This window comes from Nicotiana tomentosiformis, chromosome 11 (assembly GCF_000390325.3).
Source record: "Nicotiana tomentosiformis chromosome 11, ASM39032v3, whole genome shotgun sequence".
In the NCBI taxonomy this organism is placed as follows: domain Eukaryota; kingdom Viridiplantae; phylum Streptophyta; class Magnoliopsida; order Solanales; family Solanaceae; genus Nicotiana; species Nicotiana tomentosiformis.
The window spans coordinates 8,455,374-8,479,595 of NC_090822.1; the positions used below are offsets into that span (position 1 = coordinate 8,455,374).

The following is a 24,222-nucleotide window of genomic DNA, read 5'->3' on the forward strand; positions in this document are numbered from 1 at the left end:
TATATGAAGTTATAAGAAGAAATTGTTTTCACATTATCTTTTAATCATTAGCGAGAGATATACGTGCGAGGCACGTATATAGATGCTAGTAAACTATAAATATGTGTGACTATAAATTATCTTGTTAAGAATAAAGATGAAAGTTTATAGTTAAATTATAATAAAAAGGTATAATATTCTTTTTGGGAAAGTATGCAAACAAAACTGTTATTTAGAAATTAGTCCGTACTTATTTTGTACTGTAAATTTGAACTAAAATTTTTAGTTTCAAGATAATTCAGAATATTTTTGTCATAAAAAATTGAACTGGAATAGTGAAATTAAAATACGTTGGCTAATTCCTAAACAGCACTCCTATATAGAGTGGCTACTTTGTTTCATTTCTGCGAATTATAGAGTGGCTACTTTGTTTTATTTCTACGAATGAAAGTTTTGGTACTTAAGAGATAGGAAAAGCTCAAAATAATCACTAAAGTCTGAGGCTTTACTCAAAATAATCCTTCATGCAGAAGGTGGAACAGTATGGATTGGTCAAAATGATAAAGTATAATTATCCCGAGATAAATTGTGGGTTATTTTATTCATCATTTGATTGATTTTTTTTTTTAAATTTTAGTATTAGAAATTTTGTGATTGTTTACACCTTATAACATATTAGTTATAGGATACAATCTTGGGATTAGTATCTGTGAAATAAAATAACAAAATGATGCATTTATTCTTCTATGTAGTTCTTCTCCTGTTCTCTCAAAGCCTTTTTAAGAAAGTCAAGATTAAAATTTTGAAAATAAAAGTTTATCCAAATTTATCTAGTCTAAAAACAAACACGTGTTTTATATTCTATAAACGCCAGGGAGACTAGAATAGAAGAGCCCGAAACTTTAATACAACCTTTTCTGATATGTCGATTTAGCAAACCAATGCCTTAAGCCACTCGGCCATACCTCCAAGTTGTTGATCGGAATAGAATTGGATGTGCCGGGTTTGGTTGCTTGCCCGAAGGAAGGGCTATCTGATCCGATCAACTACGTAAGCCGTAGCGCGCTGGCGCGCGTACTCTTCCTCTATGAGCGAGACTCTATCCAGATCTATGGATCTCATCTCCCCAGCATCATAGCAAGACTCCATTCAATTTTTTAGTCTAGTTAATTAAATATTTACCAATAAAAAATATATCCACTAAAATTGTTTCATAATTATTTAATCCTCATATTATAATTCTCACGTAATTATCTAAGAATATGCTGTTCATATACCAAACTACAATAGTCCACCAAGTTTTTAAAAGTGATGCATAGTTAGTCCACCTGAACAAATTTGCTTATTTAACACAGAACAAATAATAGTAGAAGTCCAAAATTGTCCAAAATTTGCTTAATCAACAGACGCTTCTTCTACTTTTGAAAGCACAATGTACCTGAAGTAGAACAATGATGTATCTCTCATACTTTGCCTGATTAAATTCGAAAGTCACCCGTCTGGAAACGCTCATCATACAGTTGCCAGTGCCCATACCTTTCAGATTCAAACGTCGGAAAGTAAAACTGAGGCTTCTTCAAGGTTTTCAATTGTTTCAGATTCGACGAGGCATTTGAAATATCCCGGCTAGTAACATTTGTACATCCAGTGAGGTCCAGATGCTCAAGGTTTACACACCCTTCAGATATCAAAGCTAGTCCTTTATTAGTCAAGTCGGAGAAACGAAGCTCAAGTTGCACAAGTTTGAGCATAAATTTTCCAATGGCAGCAGCTTCTGAATCGCCATCTTGAGGACAGGCATCTAGATACTCCCTGGGGATAAAACGTTGTTGTCGGGAATGATCTACCCTATTCGTGAAATTTCGCCTCAGAATTTTCAAATTAGCACAATGCTGTCCTATAAGAGCAAGAGACATGTGAGATATTTGATAGCAGAGGCTGATATCGAGTTCCCTAAGCAAAGGGCACCCATAGGCAATCTTAGACATCGTTTCATCAGTTACATGTTGACAGCTTTTGATAGAGAGAACTTGAAGGTTTGGGGACCTGTAAGAACATTCATAGCCATTATTCACCATTCATAAGCACCAAACATGATAACCTACCCAAACGCAGGAAAAAAAAATCATCTTTCTGAAGCAAAAAAGTTATCAGAAAGCAGAAGGGGAACCTTGGCGTAACTGGTAAAGTTGCTGCCATGTGACCACGAGGTCACTGCCTTTTTAGAGTTATCAGAAAGAAAACCCATTTCTCTGGAAAAACCCACCAGTTTACTTTAAATGGTAGGAGCCAAAAACCAAAAGGAATATCTTATATGTAAACAATAGAGACCACCAGTAACTACAAACTTAAGATTGGTGGAAGCAAGTAAAATTTCATTTAATCGTTCAGAACATTAGATCCATCAAGTTGAGAGGTTTTAAGTGATACCGCTACGTGAATTTCAGAAATCATCATCCTGTATGTTCCATGATTCACATTTCACCAGACTAGGAAAGTTAAAATCCAGTCCAGTTCTCCATCTTAACGAATCAAGAAATACAGAAAAAATAAAGTCTAAGGTGAAACAGAACTCCGTTATTTCTTAAAGATTGATAGTTTTTTCTTTTTTGATGCATAAAAAGTTAGGCAATTTCTTATCAAACGCATCAGATAACACCCCATTTTTCCAATTTGATCAAATGTATTTTAAGATTTAGCCTCCACTCTAAACCACAAGAAAGCAATATCCAGCTCCTACATCAAGTCTTCTTCCTGAGAGGAGTACCCTCGTGTGAATTCAGTTCATTCAATTACTTTGATGATCACACAAACCCCCAACCCTCATACCCAAAGAAATTAAACACTTTCGGACCCTACAAAGATTTTAAAAAAAAAAAAAATGGCGGTGGCATCCACTATCTTCAGTTTCAACATCTTATTACCAGTCATTTTTCATTATTATGGCCACCAATACGACCCTCTTTACGCTTTAATTAGATCAGAAAATAACTTGTGAACTTTATTACAATCATCCCTCATTGGTTTACGCTCATTTAACATCCTGAACTTGTCTCCTAGTATGCTGGACCAAGTTCCAGTCCAGAGAGAGCATATGAAACAGCAACTTTTTAAAATAAGTTGATTCCTCTTTTCTTTGCAAAAACATTTCATCACTAATGTCAAAATACCTTTGTATCCTTTTATGGTTTCATGAATTCAAAACTTTCTGGTTCTTTTTATACATTGGTCATTGAAACGTCACAGTAAGTGACTGATAAACCCCAAGTGCAATCTAACGCAGTACTCTGAAAAGCGAAAAACACAAAAAAACAACAAAATTTATGAGACTTGAAGCGAAAAGCGAGAAGTAAAGTGCACGCTTCTTTGAATGGAATTAATACTCCTATTTAAGTTTCTGCTTTCAAACAGAAGAACAAGACTACTCAGACTCGATTTAAAGCCGTCAAGCAGCAGATCTTTTTCACATTCAAACACTGATTTAAACAGCTAGAGCAGATCAACCTACTTGAATGGAAGCGATAAAACCCCATTTTGTCCGGAAGTTATATTAAATCATATTACACCTGGAAATCAGGTCAATCGGACCCATGTAGAACCTTCAAAAAATACCATGTCAAATTGCAAAAGCACTTAACCTTGGATAAACTAACGGAAGGAGGAAAGGAACACAAACTGAAATCATGTTGTAAATAAGAGGTACTATTCTTCTATTTTCTTACCTTTATGTTTGACATCCTATATGTGAATAACAATGTTCTACGTTCCCGGTTATCTTCTGTATCCATTAAATTTCGAGGTGCATTTAGTTGTCTTACATGAGACGAGGGCTATTCTCAACTCCATCGCATGACACCTTTCGCTCATCCATTCTGCCGGTTCAGACACGGCGCCTTTTCTCATTATCATCTACCGCCCTTTCAACTAGTCAGTATCGAACTACTTGACTTCCTCAGGAAAAGAAAATTGTTTTCCTCCGGAGGTCGACTAAGCCCTTGCCCAACATTTAGTTTAGACGCGGCTCGAATGCCGTTATGCTATAGGCTGTTACAACATGTGGCTCTTAGTTGATTGACCACAACTTAGCATTTGATCAAATGGACTTGTATATTTGAAGAATGTTGGTTAGATATTTTTTGTTCAAGTCGTATTTGTTTCAAATTGATAATGGAGCTTACATTGTGTTCAACCAGATTAGTCCATGAAAAGACAATAATTAGCCTTTATTTTCATCCACCCGAGGGTGTGGCCTAGTGGTTAATAGAGTTATCCAATACATGTGCAAGGTAGCACGTGCCCTGCAAAATTAGTCGAGGTGCGTGAAAGCTGGCCCCGACACCACGATTATAAACAAAGAACAATTAGCCTTTATTTTCATCAAATAATCTCTTTCGAGCTGGCTCAAATACCTATCTAAGTTATTTGTTGAAGTTAGAAGCTTCTCATAGAAAGTAGAGCTTGCATTGTTCAATTTAGCTTTACCTGTTTACCGTAAATTCTTATCCGAACCAAAAAAAAAAGCTCCTCAAATTACAAGCAGTATTTTGAATTTGGGTACTTTTGTTTACCTTTCAGCGACCAAAGCTAGGGAACGATCAGAGCAGTGTCTGACCCGAACAGTGCTAAGAGACCCATCACTCCAAAGTACAACAGATCGGAGCATATTGTCCATTTTGCGCTCGAACTCGGGCGTCCAGTAACGAGGCGACTCAGTGGTCGAGTCGAACTGTGTTTCGAAGTCGATTACCGAGTTGAGGTTTGGGTCCTTGCAAGCTTGAAACCATGGCTTGCACACAAACATGGCTCCGCGCCATCGGTCTTCGAGGGAGAGGCGCGACAGGATGTTGATAAGGCATAGTTGAGTTAACTCGGCCCAGTCGCCATGGCTAGGTAATGACTCGGTTTTCTTCTCTTTGTTTTCATCCATTTCTGATGGGAAAAGAGAAAGGGAAAAGTTCGTTAATCTAGTTTCTCTTTTGGGCATTCGTGAAAGTTTTTGGTACATTAAAAAATAGAAAAAGCTCGAAATAGTCTCTAAAGTTTGATGTTTCACTCAAAATGGTCCTTAATATATAATGTGGAACACTAATGGCCCGTTTGGCCATAAGAAATTTTTCACTTTTTTGTTTGGGGGGGAGGGGGGAGATTTTTTATTTTTTTTCGGAATTAGTGTTTGACCATGAAAATTTTAAATTTTACTCGAAGTTAAATTTCAGAATTTTTTGAAAATTTAAAAAACTATAAAAAGTTATTTTTTCAAAATTTTCACTTCAAATCACTCACAAAATTTTAAAAACAGTTGCAAATAGTATTCATGTCCAAATATAACTCTAATTTTCAAATATCATTTTTATTTGAATTTTTTTTTTCATATTTTTTCAAAATTTCAAAATTCTTATGTCCAATTGCCCACTAAATGTCCTCCATGTTTTCAAAAGGGATGCACATCTAGTGCATTTTAGCATTAATTATATGTAAACTGTTATAAGAAAAATTAAATTATGGTGGATGACTACTCTTCCTCTATGATCTTCATCGCAAATGCTTAATGACATATTCAATGACATATTTTTCTTCACTTTTCATGCATATATAAAGGCCTTGTAATAGATAGGAAAAAATACACAGTTGAAGAAGAAATAAGAATCTCTCCTCTCTTTCTCTCTATATCTCTTAGCTTGTTTTTCCTTGTTCTATATTGTTACATTGAGCTATATTTCATAAGACGTTATCAGCACGAAGTCTCTAACCTCAAGGTTGAATTTCACTTCTGTGTTACAGGCACGTCTTTCTGCTACAACAACAAGTCCGAGCTTTAAACCAGATAAGTTTATACCAATATTTGGAATAAGCAATGGTCTGATTATTAGAAAATTAGTATTTATGTGGCTGCTAAGGATGTCACATTGTTAAATTTTCATGAACTAAATAATAGGTGGCATGCAGTATACTAAATAATCTACAAAATTAAAATTATACTTTATTATGTATGCTTATGGTTTTACCTTTTAATACGATTTTAGTATGCCTAGTATAATGATTATATATTAGTTTACTGTCAAATATAATATAATAATAATATTCGTAACTATTTTATTTTGATAAGATAAAGTATTAGTACAAGAAGTATGTACTACACCAAATTTTTCATTGATGATAGTTCTTATCAAATTAACATGTTGAATCATTTCTATATGGAAAGCATATAGTAGTAGACACTAGACAGAGATTTGTCCACTATTTATTTTTTTGATTCCCTTATTGACTTAAAGGTTTTGCTATATCTTTTTGTTTTTCTAGAAAGCATAATACTTAGTTTCCACAAAGTGCATGGTAAGTAGTAGTACTATTATTCTGTTTGATACATCATTTTTTCTTAATGTTCTGGTCATATCACTTTCATCTTGAAGTAAGTTTATTGCAGCAAAGACCACATGTGAATTTTCAATATTATTTTATATTTTTATATATCTGTTTGACACTAATTACTTAGCTGATTTGAGTAAACGAAAGTCTATTGTTGAGAATTATATCCAAATGACAGTATGAAGAGTTTAACTCAAGAGGTAAGCATTTCCTTCATATTTGAAATTGTTTTTGTCATTTGCTATTAATGATATCAACTTCAATGAGTTCAAGTCGCAATGCACCATGAGGGTAAGCCATCAGGATCAAGTCCTGATGCTCCATGATGATAAGAGTTGGGTTTGAGTCCCAATTCATTATGGCCTAACATGCCTTTATATTGGTAAGACATTGGGTTTGAGTCCTACTATACCATATTGATGATATAATGATGACTAAAGAAAAATAATATATTTTTCATAAAAAAACATGAATATTGTCCCACTTGATTTGCTCCATTCTTGAAGTGAATGTGGTAGCGGCACATAATAAGTCTAAATGAAGACAAGTGGTTGAACAATGAACGTGGACGTTCCAAAGATCAAAATAATAATAATCATCACTATGATTATAAAAGGAGAACAATAAGGGTTCTCAAAATTGTCCTTCAAAATGTGAAGGCAATGTTTACCGTCAAATTGGTATGAAAAATAATAAAGCACGCCGCTGATTATGATCCATTCCTTGAAGAGAATGTGACTTGTGATAAGCATTGAGAATGCAGACCCATTCCTAAAGGTGAATGTGGCAATATGTGATAAAAGTAATGAATAAAGACATGCAATGCATGATTAGATGAATACCACACAACTCACCTCTAAGGGAGGTTTGAGTGAAATAAAGAGAATAAATATTATTGTGTAGTTACATGAATATGTCATTGGTCGCGTACATGTGGTACACCAAAAAATATTCTGTTGTGCCTTATAAAAGGTTATTAAAGGCAAAATTAAAGCAAGAAATGATTTTGCTTATGATGATTTTGACCATGACAATTTATTATGATATAATTTTCTCCGTGAATGAGACATTTACCATATGAATGGTGTGACAAAAGATCTTGTAGTACAAAAGTTATTAAGAGCTCCGAAAAAATTAATTTGTTACTACCCGGATGAATAAAATTATTCACGACATTAATATTGTAAAGTCTCAAAAGAAACTTTTTGAGTTTCAAATGTATAAGTCAAAGTGATTGGCATATTGAGACTATAAATGAAAGGAATTTTAAATATCTTCATATTTCTATAATCGTAACAGGTAAATATGAAAGATTACCCGATTTTTTTTCTATTTGTACTAACACAAATATAAGCATGATGATGGAATCATATGTCACAAGTAAACTGCAGGTTTACTGAAACAAATATTAGTTGGCATGACCGGTTGACCATCTCGGTTTAATTATGATGCAAAAAATTAATTGAGAATTACACTGGCATATATTGAAGAAATATAAGATTCTTCAAGAATTCTCTTGTGTTGCTTATTCTCATGATATACCAGTTAAGGTTGGGATTGAATCCCTTGATTTCTGAAACGAATAAAAGGTGATAAATATATTGGCCCAGCCACCTGCCATGTGGACCGTTTACTATTATATGATTTTAATAGATGCATCTATTCTATGGTCACATGTGCATTTGTTATCAACTTGTAGTTTGGCTTTTGCAAGATTGATTGCTCAAATTATTAGAGCACAATTCCAAAATATAAATTATGATGATTTATCTTGATAATACTGATTTAAATCCAAGTTGGTTTAGCAGAATTGCATGCCTCCAATTATAGCTAAACCATTGGTTATGAGAATAAAACTGCCAAAATAAAATTTGGTATGTGATGTATTATTTAATATACAACAGTACTTGTACGCATCTAGCCAAGTTATGATAAGTTCTCTCTATCACAATCGGTTCAGGGTCAGGAACCAAATAATTTTTATCTAGAAATATGAATGTGCTATATGATTTAATTGTTCCACCACAATGCATAAAAATGGATCCCCAAATAAGGATAGGGATATGTGTTGGTGATCCCAATAATAGGGGAGAAAATGGGCAGTTGAAAAAGTAATGCATGTAATGAATTATTATGAGTACATCTAGATCCTCGTACGAGAAAATGTGAACTTGAAGTTCAAGTGATAATTCATTTGCAAAATATTGCCAGGCATATTTGCTGACCCAAAGCTAAATGTCATATTCAACTGCTAATGCTCCAAATAAAATAAATTTCATAATGAATAAAGTCTATGGCATGCATGAAGCATAATAGACTAATCAGTTCCAAAGATAAAACTCATTGAAGAAGGAGAGGAGCAAATGTTCAAGATGGTCATAATAAGGAGGCAAGTGCTCTAGAAGAGTACCACGACATAACACTTCATAAGACCTCATGGAGAGGCTCAGGTACCTGAAAATAATGACATAAAGAGATCTCAATAAATTATGTCTTTATTGGGTAATAATAGAACCGATATAAAATGATCGTTGACGATATTGTTAATATAATGTAGCGCTCAATATTATTAATATTGACGAGGATCTTGAGCTCAAATCTGTCATGAAATTTGGACAGATAAATGATTGGCCAAATGAAAAATACGCAATGAAAATTGATTTCACCTGAAAAATATGAAGTTGGACTTCTTGTGCGAAAAAAAAAGGGTCAAGTCGATAGACATAAAGACGACTTATGTCACAAGAAGATTTGTAAATATCCTGGCATTGATTATATAGAGACATGTTCTCCTGTGGTGGATGTAGTCATTTCAGGTTTTAATCTGGCTATACATGAAAAACTTGATAGGCGTATAATGGAAATCACTGAAGGATTTAAATTGTTCTGAAGCATATTAAGGTTTCCAAGAAATTTATTAAATAAAGCTTCAAAAATTCTTATACGAATTGAAACAATCAGGGCGCATGTGGTATAATCGCCCGAGTGAGTACCTGTTGGAAGAAGGTACAAGAATGATTCAATTTGTCCTTGTATATTTATAAAAAGATCTGGATTTGAATTTGTTATAATCGTCGTGTATGTTGATGATTTAAATATCATTGGAACTTCTGGGGAGCTTCCTAAAGCAGGATTCGTGGGGCACATATCAATCATATGACTGTGTCCGCATAGTTCGCAACAAATAGACATCTGCTGTACATGTTGCATTTGTTGTGTTGTCATTCTATTCATCTGAATTGCCAATTTTGCTATATCGGCTCTCATGGCGGAAAAGTCATCAAGCTCAATCAACCCGGCTGCCTTCTGTTTAATTCCCCTTCTTGAATCCCCCTCTCCTTGCCAATTATGGTCATTAGCAGTGAAGTTATTTAGCAAGAGTTGTATTTCACTATACGGCCTTGCCATGCAACTACCCTCATAAGCTGAGCCAAGATTCATCTTTGATGCTTCATCTAACCCATCAACAAAAGTGTGACCCAATACCTCATCAGTTTGACAATGATGCGGGCAGTCTCTGAGTAGCTTCTTGTATCTTTCCCAAGCTTGACGAAGTGTCTCGCCATCCCGTTGTTGGAACCCAAGAATTTGGCTCCTCAGCGACTTTGTCTTCTTAGTTGGGAAAAACTTGATCAGGAATTTCCTTGCTAGATCATCCCAAGTGTGGATAGAGTTCGCGGGCTCCTTTTGCAACCATTCCTTAGCTTCCCCCAACAGTGAAAAAGGAAATAGTGTCAGCCTGACATAGTCCTTGGAAACGTTCGGATAATTGTAAGTGTCCGTAATTTCCAAGAAGTTCTGAATATGCCTCTGCGGGTCCTCATGAGATAGACCCACATATTGTCCTGTGGACTGAATCAGCTGTACCATGTACTGTTTGAGTTCAAAATGCCCAGTGATATCAGGCTTCACAATAGCCTGAGTCATATTCGCAAGATTGGGCCTTGCGGCTTCAATCACCGGACGCTCTTCATTGCCTGCCATCTCTATTGGCTGTGGTTGAACTGCGATGTCCAACTCTCTTTCTATTGTCGTTCTAGCTTCGAGTTCCCTTCTCACTCTATGTAGTGTTCGTTCGATTTCTGGATCAAGAGGAATGAGGTTGTTTGCACTTCTACTCCTCTGCATTCGAGAGAAGATCCTGCGTTGACACAAACAAGGCAAACTGAAAATTAAAACTTGAAAAAATATCTAATAAAAGCTTAACTTAGTCACGTAGCTAATTTCTAAGTCCCCGGCAACGGTGCCAAAAACTTGTCGGGTCCAAACACACTCACGCAAGTATACGTGGTCGTCAAGTAATAAAGTAGTGAATAAAGTATCGTTCCCACGAAGATTTATGATTAACTTTTGACTAATTCAAACTCGAATAGCTTATTGATTCAAGATATTTCTAACAAAATATATAATTTTCTAAATTACTACTTAAAGACTATCAAATAATGAATTGCTAAGAATTAAACACAACACTTAAATAGTTTTGAATAACAATCAATAGGATATAATATTTCAGGGTCACGGGTAATCTAACATTCACGTTGCATTCTTAGTTTAAAATAACTAAATGATTTATCTGAATTGTTGATTCACAGGGTTAATTTCACTCGTAAGAATCTGTCGAGTTCTTACTCGCCTATTCAAGTTAACTTAATACCTATATGTCTATGGAATTAAGTTTAACAAGAACGCATTTATAATTCCTGTATTGCAACCGAGTAAGGCAATTAGGTATATGTCTATCCTAATCGCGAATCCGTTCCCCGATGCCCGGGTTTGAGAACTTACTCTATTTACTTCTATATGCAATCTAGGGTTCCCACTTTCGAGTTCAACTCTAGATTCGTAGATAGTATTTCACTGTTAACTACTCAGCAAAATAATTAAAAACAGAATTAAATAAACAACCCAATATGATAAACCCAACGTCGTCAAATTAAACTTCAAACATCAACATTCATGTATACCCATGACCCTAGAACAATAGGGTTCTTAGCCACTCATATTCAGGCAATCATCCAAAATTTCATAAGAGTGCATAAGAATCAATAAAAGAAAGAGAGAATAAGAACTCAAGACGAATTCCGTGGTTTTAGAACTTGGTTATAGCTTCTCCCCCTTCTCTGATCTCTCCCCCTAAAAAAGCATTTTTAAGCTTATATATTGCGTCCAAAAGTCGTGGGCTAGAGTTCTCCTAACCCTAGTCCAAATCGGCTTCAGGGGTTGATGCTAAGGTGGATGCGACGCATCCACCTCGTCCTCAATTTCTTAACTTTGCATGTGAGGGTGGACGCGACGCATCCACCTTCTCTTCTACTTCCCAGTTTTGCATGCGAGGGTGGATGCGACGCATCCACCCTTCTCTTCTACTTCCCAGTCTCGGATGCTATGGCGGACGCTATGGGCCGACTTCACTGCTAAGGGTGCACGAAAGATGATATTTTTCTAGGTTGGATGCGACGCATCCAACCCTTCTTCCTCTGGCTAGACCACCTTTTCTTCATATTTTGCACTCCAAACACCTTAAATCGTCACACATAACTTAATTAGTCATAAAACCAATAATTAAACCATGTTAGAAATTTTAAAGATCAAATAACATCAAGAAGTGGTTAAAACATGGGTAAAGTAACATCAACACATATCGAAATATGCCAAACATCAGTGATTTTTCAAGGTCACTCTTCACTCTTCCTAGTTCTTCATGAAGTTGTTAGTTTTTCTCAAGCTCAGCACACAGACTAGACTTCACTGAATTTAACTCACTTTCAAGCTTAATGTGTGCCTCACTTGAAACTTCATTTCCCTTTTGAGAATTTCCAGGCCTACTCTTTATTTCAGGTTCCCCGATTGTTTCCTTCAAGTCTACTACCACCACTAATAGGTCATCTCTCTCATGCTCAATGTTAGCAACTCTCTCAGCTAAGACTTCTTTTTCCTTTCTTACACACTCAAAGGTCTCTTTTAGGTCTACCACAATGACCATTAGATCATTTCTTTCATGTTCTATATGTGCAATTTTTTCATCTAAGGCATCCTTCTCTTTCTTCAGGTTCTCAATTGTTTCCTTTAAATCAACAACAACGATTACTAAGTCATCTCTGGTTTGTTCTGCTTCTCCTAACTCCACAGTTAAAGTATCTTTATCATTTACAAGACTGTGATAAGCATCAATTAATACATTTGCCAAAGACATGAGTTTTTTAGGAGAATAAGATTTCAGATTGCTCTAAACATCCAGAAAATTTAACTCATCATCGTCGTCATCTTCGTCGTCATCAGACTGAGCCATCAAGGCAAAGATTGAGTCATACTCAGTTGCTTCACTTTCCACTGCCATCATTGAACTATCACCATGATCATTTTCTTCGTCAGATTCGCTGGAGGAGTCTCCCCATGCAGCAAGAGCTTGCTTTACAACATTGTCAGCGACATTCTTTCTCTTGAAGCATTTATCAGGAACCGGGTTCCTCTTGGCTGCTTTGTCAAAGTTGTTTTTGTACTGATCTTGATTTAGGAGAGGGCACTCCTTGATGAAGTGTCCTGGCTTGCCACATTTATGACAAAGATCATAATTTTTTGGCTTGATAGAACTTTCCCTTTTTGGAATGCCTCCATTCCTGCGAACCATTTTCTGGAATCTTCTTGTCAAGTAAGACATATCACCATCCTCACCACTTGAATCATTGATGTATGTCTTGAGGACCAGGGTCTTCTCCCTTTTGGGTTCTCTTCTTTCATTGTCCTTCTTCTTCTTCTTCTTCATTTCATATGTTTTCAGATTGCCAACAAGTTCATCTATGGTCAGTTTCTGCAAGTCCTTCGCCTCTGTAATGGCGTTCACTTTGCTTTCCCAAGAACTGGGCAGAACACTAAGGATTTTCCTGACAAGCTTGTTTCTTGGAATAGTTTCACCAAGAGAGTGAAGCTCATTAATGATGGAGGTGAAGCTAGTGTGCATATCTTGGATGGATTCATCATCTTTCATCCTGAAGAGATCGTATTCAGTTGTGAGCATGTCGATTTTGGATTGCTTAACCTGTATTGTTCCTTCGTGAGCTGTCTGAAGAGCCTCCCAAATTTCTTTTGCTGATTGGCATGCTGATATCCTGTTATATTCATCAGGACCAATGCCACAAACAAGAATTTTCTTTGCACGAAAGTTCTTTTCTATGGCCTTTCGATCAGCGTCATTGAATTCCTTCCTCGTCTTGGGAATGGCTACAGCTGGGTCACCAAGATTCTTGGTGGGAACAAAGGGTTCGTCACAGATAACATCCTATAGCTATGAATCTTCAACCATGATGAAGTCATGCATCCTAGTCTTCCACTGTCCATAGTACTGGCCATTGAACCTTGGTGGCCTGTAGGTAGACTGACCTTCTTCAAAGTTTGGTGGAGTAGGCATGAGGATCCTTTCTAGGTGTTAGCCTGATAGAAAGAACCCGCTCTGATACCAATTGATAGAATATAAGGGTCCACCAAACTATATAGAGAACCAGGTTCTCTATCAGTTCCACTAGAACACACATACACTGCAGTAAGTGAATGACAAGAGGATTTTTATGTGAAAAATTCCCAGCTCAACCGGATTAAAAACCACGACCTACCCTTATAGGATTTCAACTTCACTACTGAGCAACTTTTAGATTACAACCTCTGCAACCTAGGAATTAACCTCTTAATCCCTCACTAACTTGTAATACTCTATAACAAGCCACTTTGTAATAACTATATTACAAAAACTTTACAACTCGACTAACTCTAGCCAAGATTCAAACACAAAGGTTTAAGGTTTACAAAGGGTTTCCTACAGAATACTTCTAAACAAGCTAAGTAGGAATTACAATTGAAGAACTATTACAAAGTTACAACTCAACTAAGGACATACAATGACTTGTTGTGGGGAACTGGTCTGTAGTAGTGTTGTTCTTTGTTCTTGATGCACTTGAGAATTAATTGCTTGATGATCAATGACCGTGTGGGAGCTTGAATGAATTCTCTAAATGTTCAAGTGATTTGTTTTACCTTCCTTGATATTAATAATACACTTGTGACATCACTTGGGATGATGTAAGCAAGGTAGGTAAAAGATATTCCCCATAAAGTTGACTGCTGCACTGTTTCTGCACTGTAGCGAGTGCAGGTAACAACTTTACAGCTGGGGCAGTTGACTTGTACTGTTTCCTCGGAAAACGATAGTTATCTGTTCCCTCTGTTGTTCCTCTGACTCTGAAGAGTTGAAGCATATTCCAAGCTGGAACCTTTCGATCTTAAGGTCTTGAAGATATGTAACTGGTTCCTTATCTGGTTCTTGACAGTAAGTTTGTTAGATCATCAAAATATAAAGCAAGGTAGTTGTAACCTATCACCTTTAGTGTGTCAAGTTGAGGAAATTCAATAGTAATTTTTTGCGCGGGCTAAAAATGATAATACCCCAATTACAATTGGCAGACCTGAAGTACACAAATAGCACTTAACGAGTTAAAGTTGATAGTTTTGAATTTTTATCTCTGTGTATCCTATTGGAAGAATCTCAAAGTTTATCAAGTTTTCTTAGTAAGAAAAATATTTACAAGAGCGTATGTGTTCGCAATAAATTTTCGTAGTAAGAAAAATAAAATGCAACAAAAATAATATGAAGAAAAAAAGATTTTATTGATAAATATTTGTGAGTACAATTCTTTGTATCCCTTGATTCTCCTTTATAAAATTCTCCGTAATTCGAGGGCTTGATAAACGTCTTTCTCGAATGTAGGACGATATAGACCTCCTTGAAATGTATTTAATCACCTAGAACGTCGAGCAGTACTTTGTTGTTTTGGATTGATCTCCGGGAAGAACTTTGTTGATCACTCCTTTGTAGAAGAACTTTGCACTTGATGATTGATCTCTCTTGTGGATGCCTTCACCAATTGCGGAATGCTCTTCTACAACTCTGAATGTCCCCGGAGAGTTATGTAACCGCTCTATTTATAGTTGTAGAGGATGGACAGTCCAGTTACATAGGAACTCTCTTGTTTGATTCTGATTGGCTCATGTGAGTCATCAAACTTATCTGACAAGCTATGTGATAAGCTTGCTTGTGATTGGCTAAGACATATCATTTTAGCCACTTGGCGACCTGTGGTTGGTTCTTGCTTTTTGACTTGGATTGTCATATTATTTAACACGTGGCGCCATCTTGTTGGCTTGCAGTTTGACTAGATATGACATGTCACCTGACACATGACATAAGTCTGGGCTTTATGAAATGGACCTTGGGCTTGAAAATAATAAAATAGACTAATTTAATTTGTAAAGTCCAAATTAATTATTTGACACAATTGAATTTAATCCAAATTTTATATGGATTAGACCCAATAAATTTTATATGTCTACAGTATCCATTAAAGATTTTCTCTCATTGTCCTAAGAACATAAAATTTGTTTAAGCGACACATACCACTCATTCGGCCTTTCGGTCAATCTCTCGAGAGAGATAGAGAGAAGACTAAATAGCTTAGGGGGTGATGTCAAGTTTGCTTCTAGTTCATAAACAATCTATATAAAATTCTATCAATTATGTAGAATCGTGGAACTATGTGATTTTCACATAAAATACATATACAATTATTTCAATTAAGAAAACTTACATGAATCCATGATATGTTTTCTTGATGATATTGAGCGGAAGCCTTCTTTAGAGTTGTTGTTCTTGAAAAATAAGTATTTTTCTCTCTTTTCCTTTTCTGTGTTCTTTTCATAATAGAGTTTGATGGAGTTACGCTATTCTTCTTTTAATAGGAGAGAGGGATCATCGGTTAATTCCCACTTTCCATCAAAGTGGGTTAGTGGGGAGTTATAACCATAATTTACTTCCCTTAATTTTATCCAAATACTAATTTAACAAAATATATTTATTAAACCAAAATATTTCTTAAGCCACACGTGGGCCATATTTTACAAATGATTAATCATTAATAGATGGCTTCAATAAGGTCTAATGGTTTAGGAATGCATGTCAAAGGCTGTTAGTTATGGTCACAGACGAGATTATTTTTTATCGTGCGCCCCTAAGCACGACGAGATTACTATTGTAGTACTAACAATTTTGTAGACGCTTTGGTCACAATTGAATACATGTTTTATCTCCGGTTCTGGCGAATTGAAGTTATTATTATATCGAGTTGTAACAATCAAAAGATATCTCATTTTGAAAATTAATTTTATTATCCTGGTTCTAACACTTTACTTGTGTGTTTTTTTTGTTTTTTTTTTTACCGTGATGTCCGAGCCAGCTCGCGTGTAACTCGGCTAATTTCACTGCATACCTGTTACCTCCCACCAGCATAGGTATCTGGTAACTCATCCAAGACTTGTACCAAATAGGTATTGTAAGGTAATGAACTCAAAACAGAATAGGAAGCAGTATGGAGAACAACTAGTCCGAAACCTTACTAGTCTAAACTCTTGGAACAATCAGCAATATGTAACTATCATATGCAAATGATATCACTCATTGTTACCTTAACAACTCTACTAGATCCTTTTGATCCTCAACTTCTACTGAACTACTACCCAAGTCCTTTGATAGTCCCCTCTCTTTCATCATAGCTCGAATTTTCTCCGCGTCATTCCACCTTCCCATTTCACCGTATAAATTAGCCAAGACAACGTAATAGGCCGAATTCTTAGGTGCCAATCCAACAAGTTTCCAAGCTGCAAACTCACTCATTTCTTGATTCCCATGAAGTCTGCAGCCAGCAAGCAGTGCACCCCAAACGCTCTTCGTAGGTTCCATTGGCATCTCTTTTATCATCCTAAATGCGTCTTCTAAATGCCCACAACGCGCTAATAGAACAACCATACATGCATAGTGTTTCACACCAGGTGGAAATCCATACTTCCCGTTCATCAACCAAGAAAAGATTTCTCTACCATGTTCAACCATCCCGGAATATGCACACGCACAAAGCACAGCAACTAATGTCACTTCATCCGGGTTGACATTTTCGCGCTCCATGATAAAGAACCATTGCACCGCCTCCTCCCCAATTTTAGCCAATGCCAACCCTCTGATCACAGCATTCCAAGTATACACATTCTTGTGTTTCATTTCTTGAAATACCCAAAAACTATATTCAATTTTCCCACATTTTCCATACATATCTATCAATGAAGTACCTAATATCACATCCAATTCCCACCCACTCCTCCTTATATAATCATGTATCCACATACCCATATCCAAAGCACCATAATTAGCACAAGCAGATAATGCGTTCACCATTGTCACCCGATTAGGTGCCACACCCGCATTTCTCATTTGCTCAAACACAATAAGCGCATCATCATACTTCCCACAATCTCTATAACCCATAATCATCACTGTCCAAGAAACAACATCCCTCTGAGGCATTTCGTCGAACAGTTGTTTACACAAATCAATCTTGTCACATGAAGCATACAAGTTCAATAACGAGTTGTGAACGTAAATATCACACGCATGACCCCATTTTATGATGTGGGTATGTACAGATTGGCCTAGTTTTAGCTCCTTAAGATCAGACAAAGACTTGAGAACAAAAGGGTACGTGTAATTATTCGGAAAAATACGTTCTTTATGCATGTGGGCATACATAGAAATGGACTTTTGTTTTAGTTTAACTTCTGTTTGTGAAAATGCTTGAATGAGAGTGTTGCAAATGAAGACGTGGGGCTTCTTGATAAGTTTGGTGTAAAGGGTGAAAGCAAAGTTTAAGAGACCTAAAGATTGGCAAGCTGAGATAAAGTTATGGGCAATGGTAGTGTTGAAATGGAGATTGTGGAGGATGAGTTGAGTTTGGATTTGGGAGATATGAGCAGGTGAAATACAGGTTTTGTTCAGGAGATTGAGGATTTTTGTTGTTATATTATTGAGCTGTTGATATTGTTTTGATGTCATTGGAAAATTTGAGCTTTTACCATTTGTTTCTTTGAAGCATTGAATATGTATTGTCTTTAGGTGGGCTGCTCAAGTAGGAAAGTCAATCTTTTAAATCCCTTCTTCTTTTTTTTCTTTGGCTATTCACTTTGAGATTAGGGATGAAATCAAAAAATTTATTAAAGGGTATCAAAATATAAAAAAGTACACGCCACAAGAAAATAAGAGGAATCAACATATATATATATATATATATATATATACGTAAATAAATTTTTACAATATAATTTTAGTAAAGGATGTCAATTAGCACCCTTACACAACTGTTTGAGACTCAACAAATTCGGATTGACACTTTCAGGAAGTCCACTTTGAGAATAAAGTATTCCTTATCAAAGGTGACTCGAATTCAAGCCTCGAACCCAAAGATTAAAGAGTATTTTTCATCCTGCCACAATAAAATAACTTTTGAGCCATGTCTCTTTATCTTCTGGTCTTAGAATGAAACATTGTTTAATAGAGCGAATTGATCTTTGAGCTCCTATATAACTAGCTACAGCTACTTCGTGGTTGAGGTCTAGTTGTTTTTCTCTTTTTTCCTTTTCTTTTTTTTTTTGGTTGTTGTTTTGTTCGGTTTTGATATTTAGGCTTAATCCAATAAAGCACATGCCCCTTACTCTACAACTATCACGTGATATGATTCTTTATAGTATGTTTAATTTGAAAATATATTTTATCTATAAGATGTTTTACCCAACAAATTATAACTCACCGTTAAGTAATTTTAACAGAGAGAAAATTAGGTAGCTATTTCAAGAAGTAGGAAAATCAAGTAGCTAAGATTATAAATATTAAATTATAATGATAATCTAAATAGGTTTCCTATTCCTATTAAAAGTGGGTTTAATACTAATATAAATATGGGTAAATAATGAGGTTATGAATGAATGAAAGCAAAACAAGGTCCATAACTCACAATCCAAACCTAAGCATGGACTTATCGAAGAAAAATTCCGCCGCTGGTATATACAACGATGCATCACCGACCAACGACGCCGCTACCACCGCCGGTTCACCGGCCGAGGATTTGAAACAAAATATCAATGAAAGCATAAATTCAATCGAAAAAACCCTAGGAATTCTCCACCAGCTTTATCTCACTGTTTCCTCTTACAACGTTTCCTCTCAACTTCTCCTTCTTCAATGCCTGAATAATCTTGTGCTGGAGCTTGATAATATGGTGAAATTCGGAGGAAAATGCAATATTCAAGTGCCTATGGAGGTCCTGAACTTGATTGATAATGGGAAAAATCCAGATGAATTTACGAGAGATGTGTTAAACAGTTGCATTGCCAAGAACCAAATTACTAAGGGGAAAACAGATGCATTTAAGGGTTTGCGTCGGCATCTTTTGGAAGAGCTTGAACAGGCTTTTCCCGAGGAAGTGTAATCTTACTTGAAGATTCCGGATTGTGTTCAACTGAATCCGTAATTTTCGATATAGAGTAGTGATGTGTATGTACTTGTTGAAATCTGTGGGACCCATAAAGGAAATAAAGAAAATGGTAGAAAAAAATTGCAAAAAAAAGGTGGGCTGCTAAACAATTTGCCAAGTATGAGCAAATCTGATTGGTATGTTTGGAGGCAACTTTGCTGAAGTGTTTAGTTTCAGTTTAAAATACACCAAAATAAGGAGTAGCTAAGCAGAAAGCAGTGAGAGTAATCCATAAATTGTTGTCTGTATAATAAATAGTGAGTAGCAGTAATATTATAATGACATGTTTTAAATAAAGAATATTATTTCTTTTAAAATTGTGGTAGTCCCTTGACACTACTAAATTATAATATTATAATGGTAATATTACTTCGCTCGGGTATTGTATTTACCACGTTAAAGGAGTTGATGTCGTTATTACTCTCTTGTGTTATTATTATTTTCCGTGAATATTATTTCTGGGCAGAGTTATTATTTTTTCCCAATAAAATCTTGACAAGTATTAAATTTGAACCCATAATTTTAACATTGCAATAAAATCAATGCTAAAAATCTTAAAAATATGAACCCATTAAATTTAAATTCTAAATCGTATTAATTTTGTAGCAAATTTAAAACGCTTTGGCCCAAGCACAGAGTCTATTACCATCGAAATGCGAAAACAAGATAAAATTGTCACAACACAAATATGAACAGAGTTAGAGAATGCATTTAATCTATGTACGGTATAATCATCCGATATCCGATTTATGTTCCATTTAATCAAATCGGAGAAAATGTTAAGGATTCGTCCGCCGAAATAACTTTCCCAAACTTCTCGATTTTTTTTGAATTTTTTTTTTAAGTGCTGATGTTAGTGTAAAATAGTACTGTAATTTCAAGTTTCCTGCACATTGCTTAATTTGGTTCCTTTTTTAATTAAAAAAATCGATTCCAGCAGTTTCCTTTTCTTATCGTCTAGTTGTTATGTGCTATTTGCTTTCCTTTTCTTCCAAAAGAATTAATGGTCACATATAGGATTTTAGAAGTCCTGCCATATAAATCAATGAGAAATGACTTTGTATAGTCGCTCTCAAAATAATAGTCAAAAAAATATTTAGTATATATATTGTATGTTATATACAAAAATTATACAAATTTTATATAATTTTCAGCTACCAAATATAAATAGTTTTTGACGCGAGCTAAAAATAATAATACACCAAACAATTCTCATATTTTGATGAGAAGAAACTACGTATGCTCCAATAATTGTGTGTCCTCTAATGTGCCTTGATTACACAGTGGACCTACTAAATACCTTGCTAGACTAAAGCAATTTACTTCCATGTTGATGAAATTCAGAATAAAAAGCTCTTCAAGTACAAAAAAGATATACAAAAATTCCAGTGACCAATCATGTTATTTTTTGTCCAACTAATTCAGATTCGCGTCAAACAGAAATATTCAAATGAAGGCGTAAAACCGAACTATACTGATAAATCGAGTCAAATCGAAAAAGAAAAATCAACTTAAGTTTTATTTAGGTTGGTTTGATGATAAATTTAAAAGATCCAACAGTATTCGATTTGGTTTGGTTTGTTTTGGTATCGAATTCTTAATTACTAGTTGGTATATGTGGTTAAAAAATTTAATTTCCAACTTTTTAGTACATATCATACAAAGTGTGTTAGTATTATTGGCTTGTGATCAAGAAAATAGTACCTAAATCACCTCAAACACCAGAGTTGAAGGTAAAAATATTGCACCCCATAATAATCAAAGCATGCTCAACACCAGTATAGATATCAAATATAGGAGGAAAGGGATGTCTTTAACAGTATCCTTTACTTCCTCTTTTTTTTTTTTTTGGGGGGGGGGGGTGGCTGGGGTCATTGAACAGTTGGAGAATTTGGACCAAGCAAATTACTTAATACAATTTGGAGCAAGCAAATCATTTGTACAACTAGCTAACCGACACTCAAATACTAAAAAATTTATCCCCACATGGTGTTTACACCCGATATAATTAAGCTAACCATAGAAGACAACTAAGATCTAAGGGCCTTATTTTAAATTTTAAAAAAAATTAAAAAGAAAGAAATAACAACGTAAAAGGAGTAAGGTATAAGGGTGTGTTTGGTATGAATGAAAAAATATTTTCTATGGATTAGGACATGATACGATACTTTTATCAAACCACACTAAAACGAAAAGTATGACATATAAATTAGGACATCGGTATCCCCAGTGGCGGACGCACGTGGTGGCAAGCTGGTTCAATTACACAGGGTACTTCAAAGGAGGTTATTTTTAACCTACTGTTCAACAATTCCAAATCGAAATTGAAAATTTTTATTGGACAGTGATAGCAAGCTAAAACTTAACAGGGTTGAAGTATCTTCTTGGAATCACTAAGGAAGTAGGAAAGGATCCTGCCAGTGCCTTCAGACGAGAAAGAAAGAGTCGAAAGATAGATTTTCCATCGATTAGTCAAGCAAAGCTACCCGAAGTGAAGGTATTCATTCCAGCAGTAATGGCATACCGATAAAAAAGGATCTCCTTCCGACTTCGACGAAGCAGATAGAGAAAATAAGGTTGTTTCCGGGCAAAAGCTTATTTCATCAAAAAAATAATACTGTGTATATGTATAAATTAGGATTAAAACTGCATAAATTTTGTATAAATATTTTATTTGAACTCACTTGACAACTATTATTTTACGACTAAAGTCGTGTACTTCTAAGATTTAACCCGCTTGCATAAAATCTTGGATCCGCTACTGGGTACCCCTACTTCCAAGTCCAACACCATTTACCTAATCTCACTGTAGAGTTCATCATCATATTGGCACTAAGATCTAATTAAACACTCAAAAATTAAATAAACACCTCAGAAACAAAAGGCTAAAAAGGATCAATCCATAAAATGACACTACAAGAGTTGATTCAAAACAAGTGACATAGGGTACAATATACATCCATTATTTTAAGTCCAATTTATAAGCAATCACAAGTAAAATATAAGCTAAAATAAGTCAAACCAACCACACAAAGATCAAGCAAGAGTGTCATAACGATCACTTGGTGGTTCAGTCTCAGCAAAGAGGATTATATAGAGAGCATAGATAATTCCAGGAACATAGCCCAATATGGTCAACACCAAGCAAATCAAGAACTCCACCTGCAAAAATTTATAACCAAAAAAAACAAAACCCCATATCACTAAATCCCCTAAAATAATCACCCAAATCAAAGAAACTATATAAGAAATTACAAAAAAAAAATAGAGATCTTTTATATATAAATAGGGAAAAAAGGGATGTTACAGTGCAGCAACCACGGCGAAGGCAAACGCCAAGGGGAGGAAGCAAGATTGCGAGTAGAACTTCACAAAGAATTGCACATCTTGAGACCATTGTTGGGGTTTTTTTTGGGGGGGGGGGGGGGAATGTTGAGAAATGATGACTTGGTGAAATGCAAAGGCAAGGATTGTCTGATATTTATATACAAAATCTAAATGAGTCTCTTGGTGTAGAAATTAGAATATTTCTTGAATCCTGTTACTTCCTCGCTTTCAATTTATCCGGCACCGTTTGACTTGGTACGACTAGGGTATACAGACAAAATCGATAAATCGCATCAAATCGATAATGCGAGTCAAATCGAAAAAAAAATCCCGATATAATTTGGTTGGTATTGAAAAATAAAACCCGACCATAATTATTTTGGTTTGGTTTTAACTAAAAAAAGTCAAACCAAAACCAAACCAAACCCGATAGTAAATTTATATAACCTTTAAAAATATTTTATACATATAAATATTTATTGTAATGTAATTTATAAATATTTTTTAAACTTTTTCATAATTTTATCTTTTAATGTATTATTTCAAGTTTAAACTTAACATTCTTGAATAATAAATAAATTTTAAAACTCATAAATGTAGTAACTCAAATAAAATTCAAATCAATACTAATGCTAACAAAAGAAATTCAATTCAATACTAGGAATGACGATAGTGTTGGATAATTATTTTAGTTTTACATTGGCTTATAATGAAAATGCATAACTTAATTTATCTTTTCTTTAGTGTCTTAGTTATGTAATTAATATTAGTACTTATTAGCTATACTTATTTTAGCATGGCCTATATAGTATTTTTAGATTATGTTAATTTTCATTATGGGTGTTTTATGTAATTCTATTATTTTATCTTTGTTATTGAATATTTTAGTATAATGCTATGACTTATCTTATATTATTGTGTTAGTTTTTTGGAAAATACATTATATAGTTGTATTTTATTAGGACTTAAGAAATATTTGGAGCACAAGTTACATATTTTACGCTATGAAGACTTTACCGGAAAAAAACCCGAAAAATCCGAGAAAAATCGAGATTGAAAAATTCGACTTTGTTGGTTTGGTTTGGTTTATAAATTTTAAAACCCGACACTATTGTTTAACTTCAAACAAACCAACACTGGGGTTTGGTACTGT

General features: G+C 34.9%; 4 protein-coding genes across 4 annotated transcripts; 1 reads left to right on the plus strand and 3 right to left on the minus strand.

Moving 5' to 3' along the window:
* Positions 1-1,175: 1,175 nt before the first annotated feature.
* Positions 1,176-4,941, minus strand: LOC104089045 (F-box protein SKIP1). The gene is made up of 2 exons (XM_009593859.4): positions 4,548-4,941; positions 1,176-2,025 (listed from the first exon to the last, which is right to left on the minus strand). Exons 1-2 carry the CDS (start codon positions 4,904-4,906, stop codon positions 1,458-1,460), a joined length of 927 nt encoding a protein of 308 aa, XP_009592154.1. The 5' UTR covers positions 4,907-4,941; the 3' UTR covers positions 1,176-1,457.
* An 11,786-nt stretch (positions 4,942-16,727) lies between these two features.
* LOC104101057 (pentatricopeptide repeat-containing protein At1g50270-like) lies at positions 16,728-18,429 on the minus strand. Its single transcript, XM_009608457.4, has one exon. It carries the CDS (start codon positions 18,266-18,268, stop codon positions 16,847-16,849), a length of 1,422 nt encoding a protein of 473 aa, XP_009606752.1. The 5' UTR covers positions 18,269-18,429; the 3' UTR covers positions 16,728-16,846.
* Positions 18,430-19,238: 809 nt separating this feature from the next.
* LOC104101058 (mediator of RNA polymerase II transcription subunit 10b-like) lies at positions 19,239-19,697 on the plus strand. Its single transcript, XM_009608458.4, has one exon. It carries the CDS (start codon positions 19,239-19,241, stop codon positions 19,695-19,697), a length of 459 nt encoding a protein of 152 aa, XP_009606753.2.
* A 2,928-nt stretch (positions 19,698-22,625) lies between these two features.
* Positions 22,626-23,189, minus strand: LOC104101059 (UPF0057 membrane protein At4g30660-like). Its single transcript, XM_009608459.4, has 2 exons — positions 23,050-23,189; positions 22,626-22,904 (listed from the first exon to the last, which is right to left on the minus strand). The coding sequence occupies exons 1-2, from the start codon at positions 23,137-23,139 to the stop codon at positions 22,779-22,781; spliced, it is 216 nt and encodes a 71-aa protein (XP_009606754.1). The 5' UTR covers positions 23,140-23,189; the 3' UTR covers positions 22,626-22,778.
* Positions 23,190-24,222: the final 1,033 nt, after the last annotated feature.

What these genes read in the sequence shown, in the direction of transcription:
- LOC104089045 (XM_009593859.4), bottom strand. Translation starts at nt 4,906, where the DNA reads ATGGATGAAAACAAAGAGAAGAAAACCGAGTCATTACCTAGCCATGGC. An exon ending in CTAGCTTTGGTCGCTGAAAG is followed by an intron (nt 2,026 to 4,547) that starts GTAAACAAAAGT and finishes ATGTTCTTACAG; the next exon opens with GTCCCCAAACCTTCAAGTTC.
- LOC104101057 (XM_009608457.4), bottom strand. Translation starts at nt 18,268, where the DNA reads ATGACATCAAAACAATATCAACAGCTCAATAATATAACAACAAAAATC.
- LOC104101058 (XM_009608458.4), top strand. Translation starts at nt 19,239, where the DNA reads ATGGACTTATCGAAGAAAAATTCCGCCGCTGGTATATACAACGATGCA.
- LOC104101059 (XM_009608459.4), bottom strand. Translation starts at nt 23,139, where the DNA reads ATGGTCTCAAGATGTGCAATTCTTTGTGAAGTTCTACTCGCAATCTTG. An exon ending in TTCGCCGTGGTTGCTGCACT is followed by an intron (nt 22,905 to 23,049) that starts GTAACATCCCTT and finishes AAATTTTTGCAG; the next exon opens with GTGGAGTTCTTGATTTGCTT.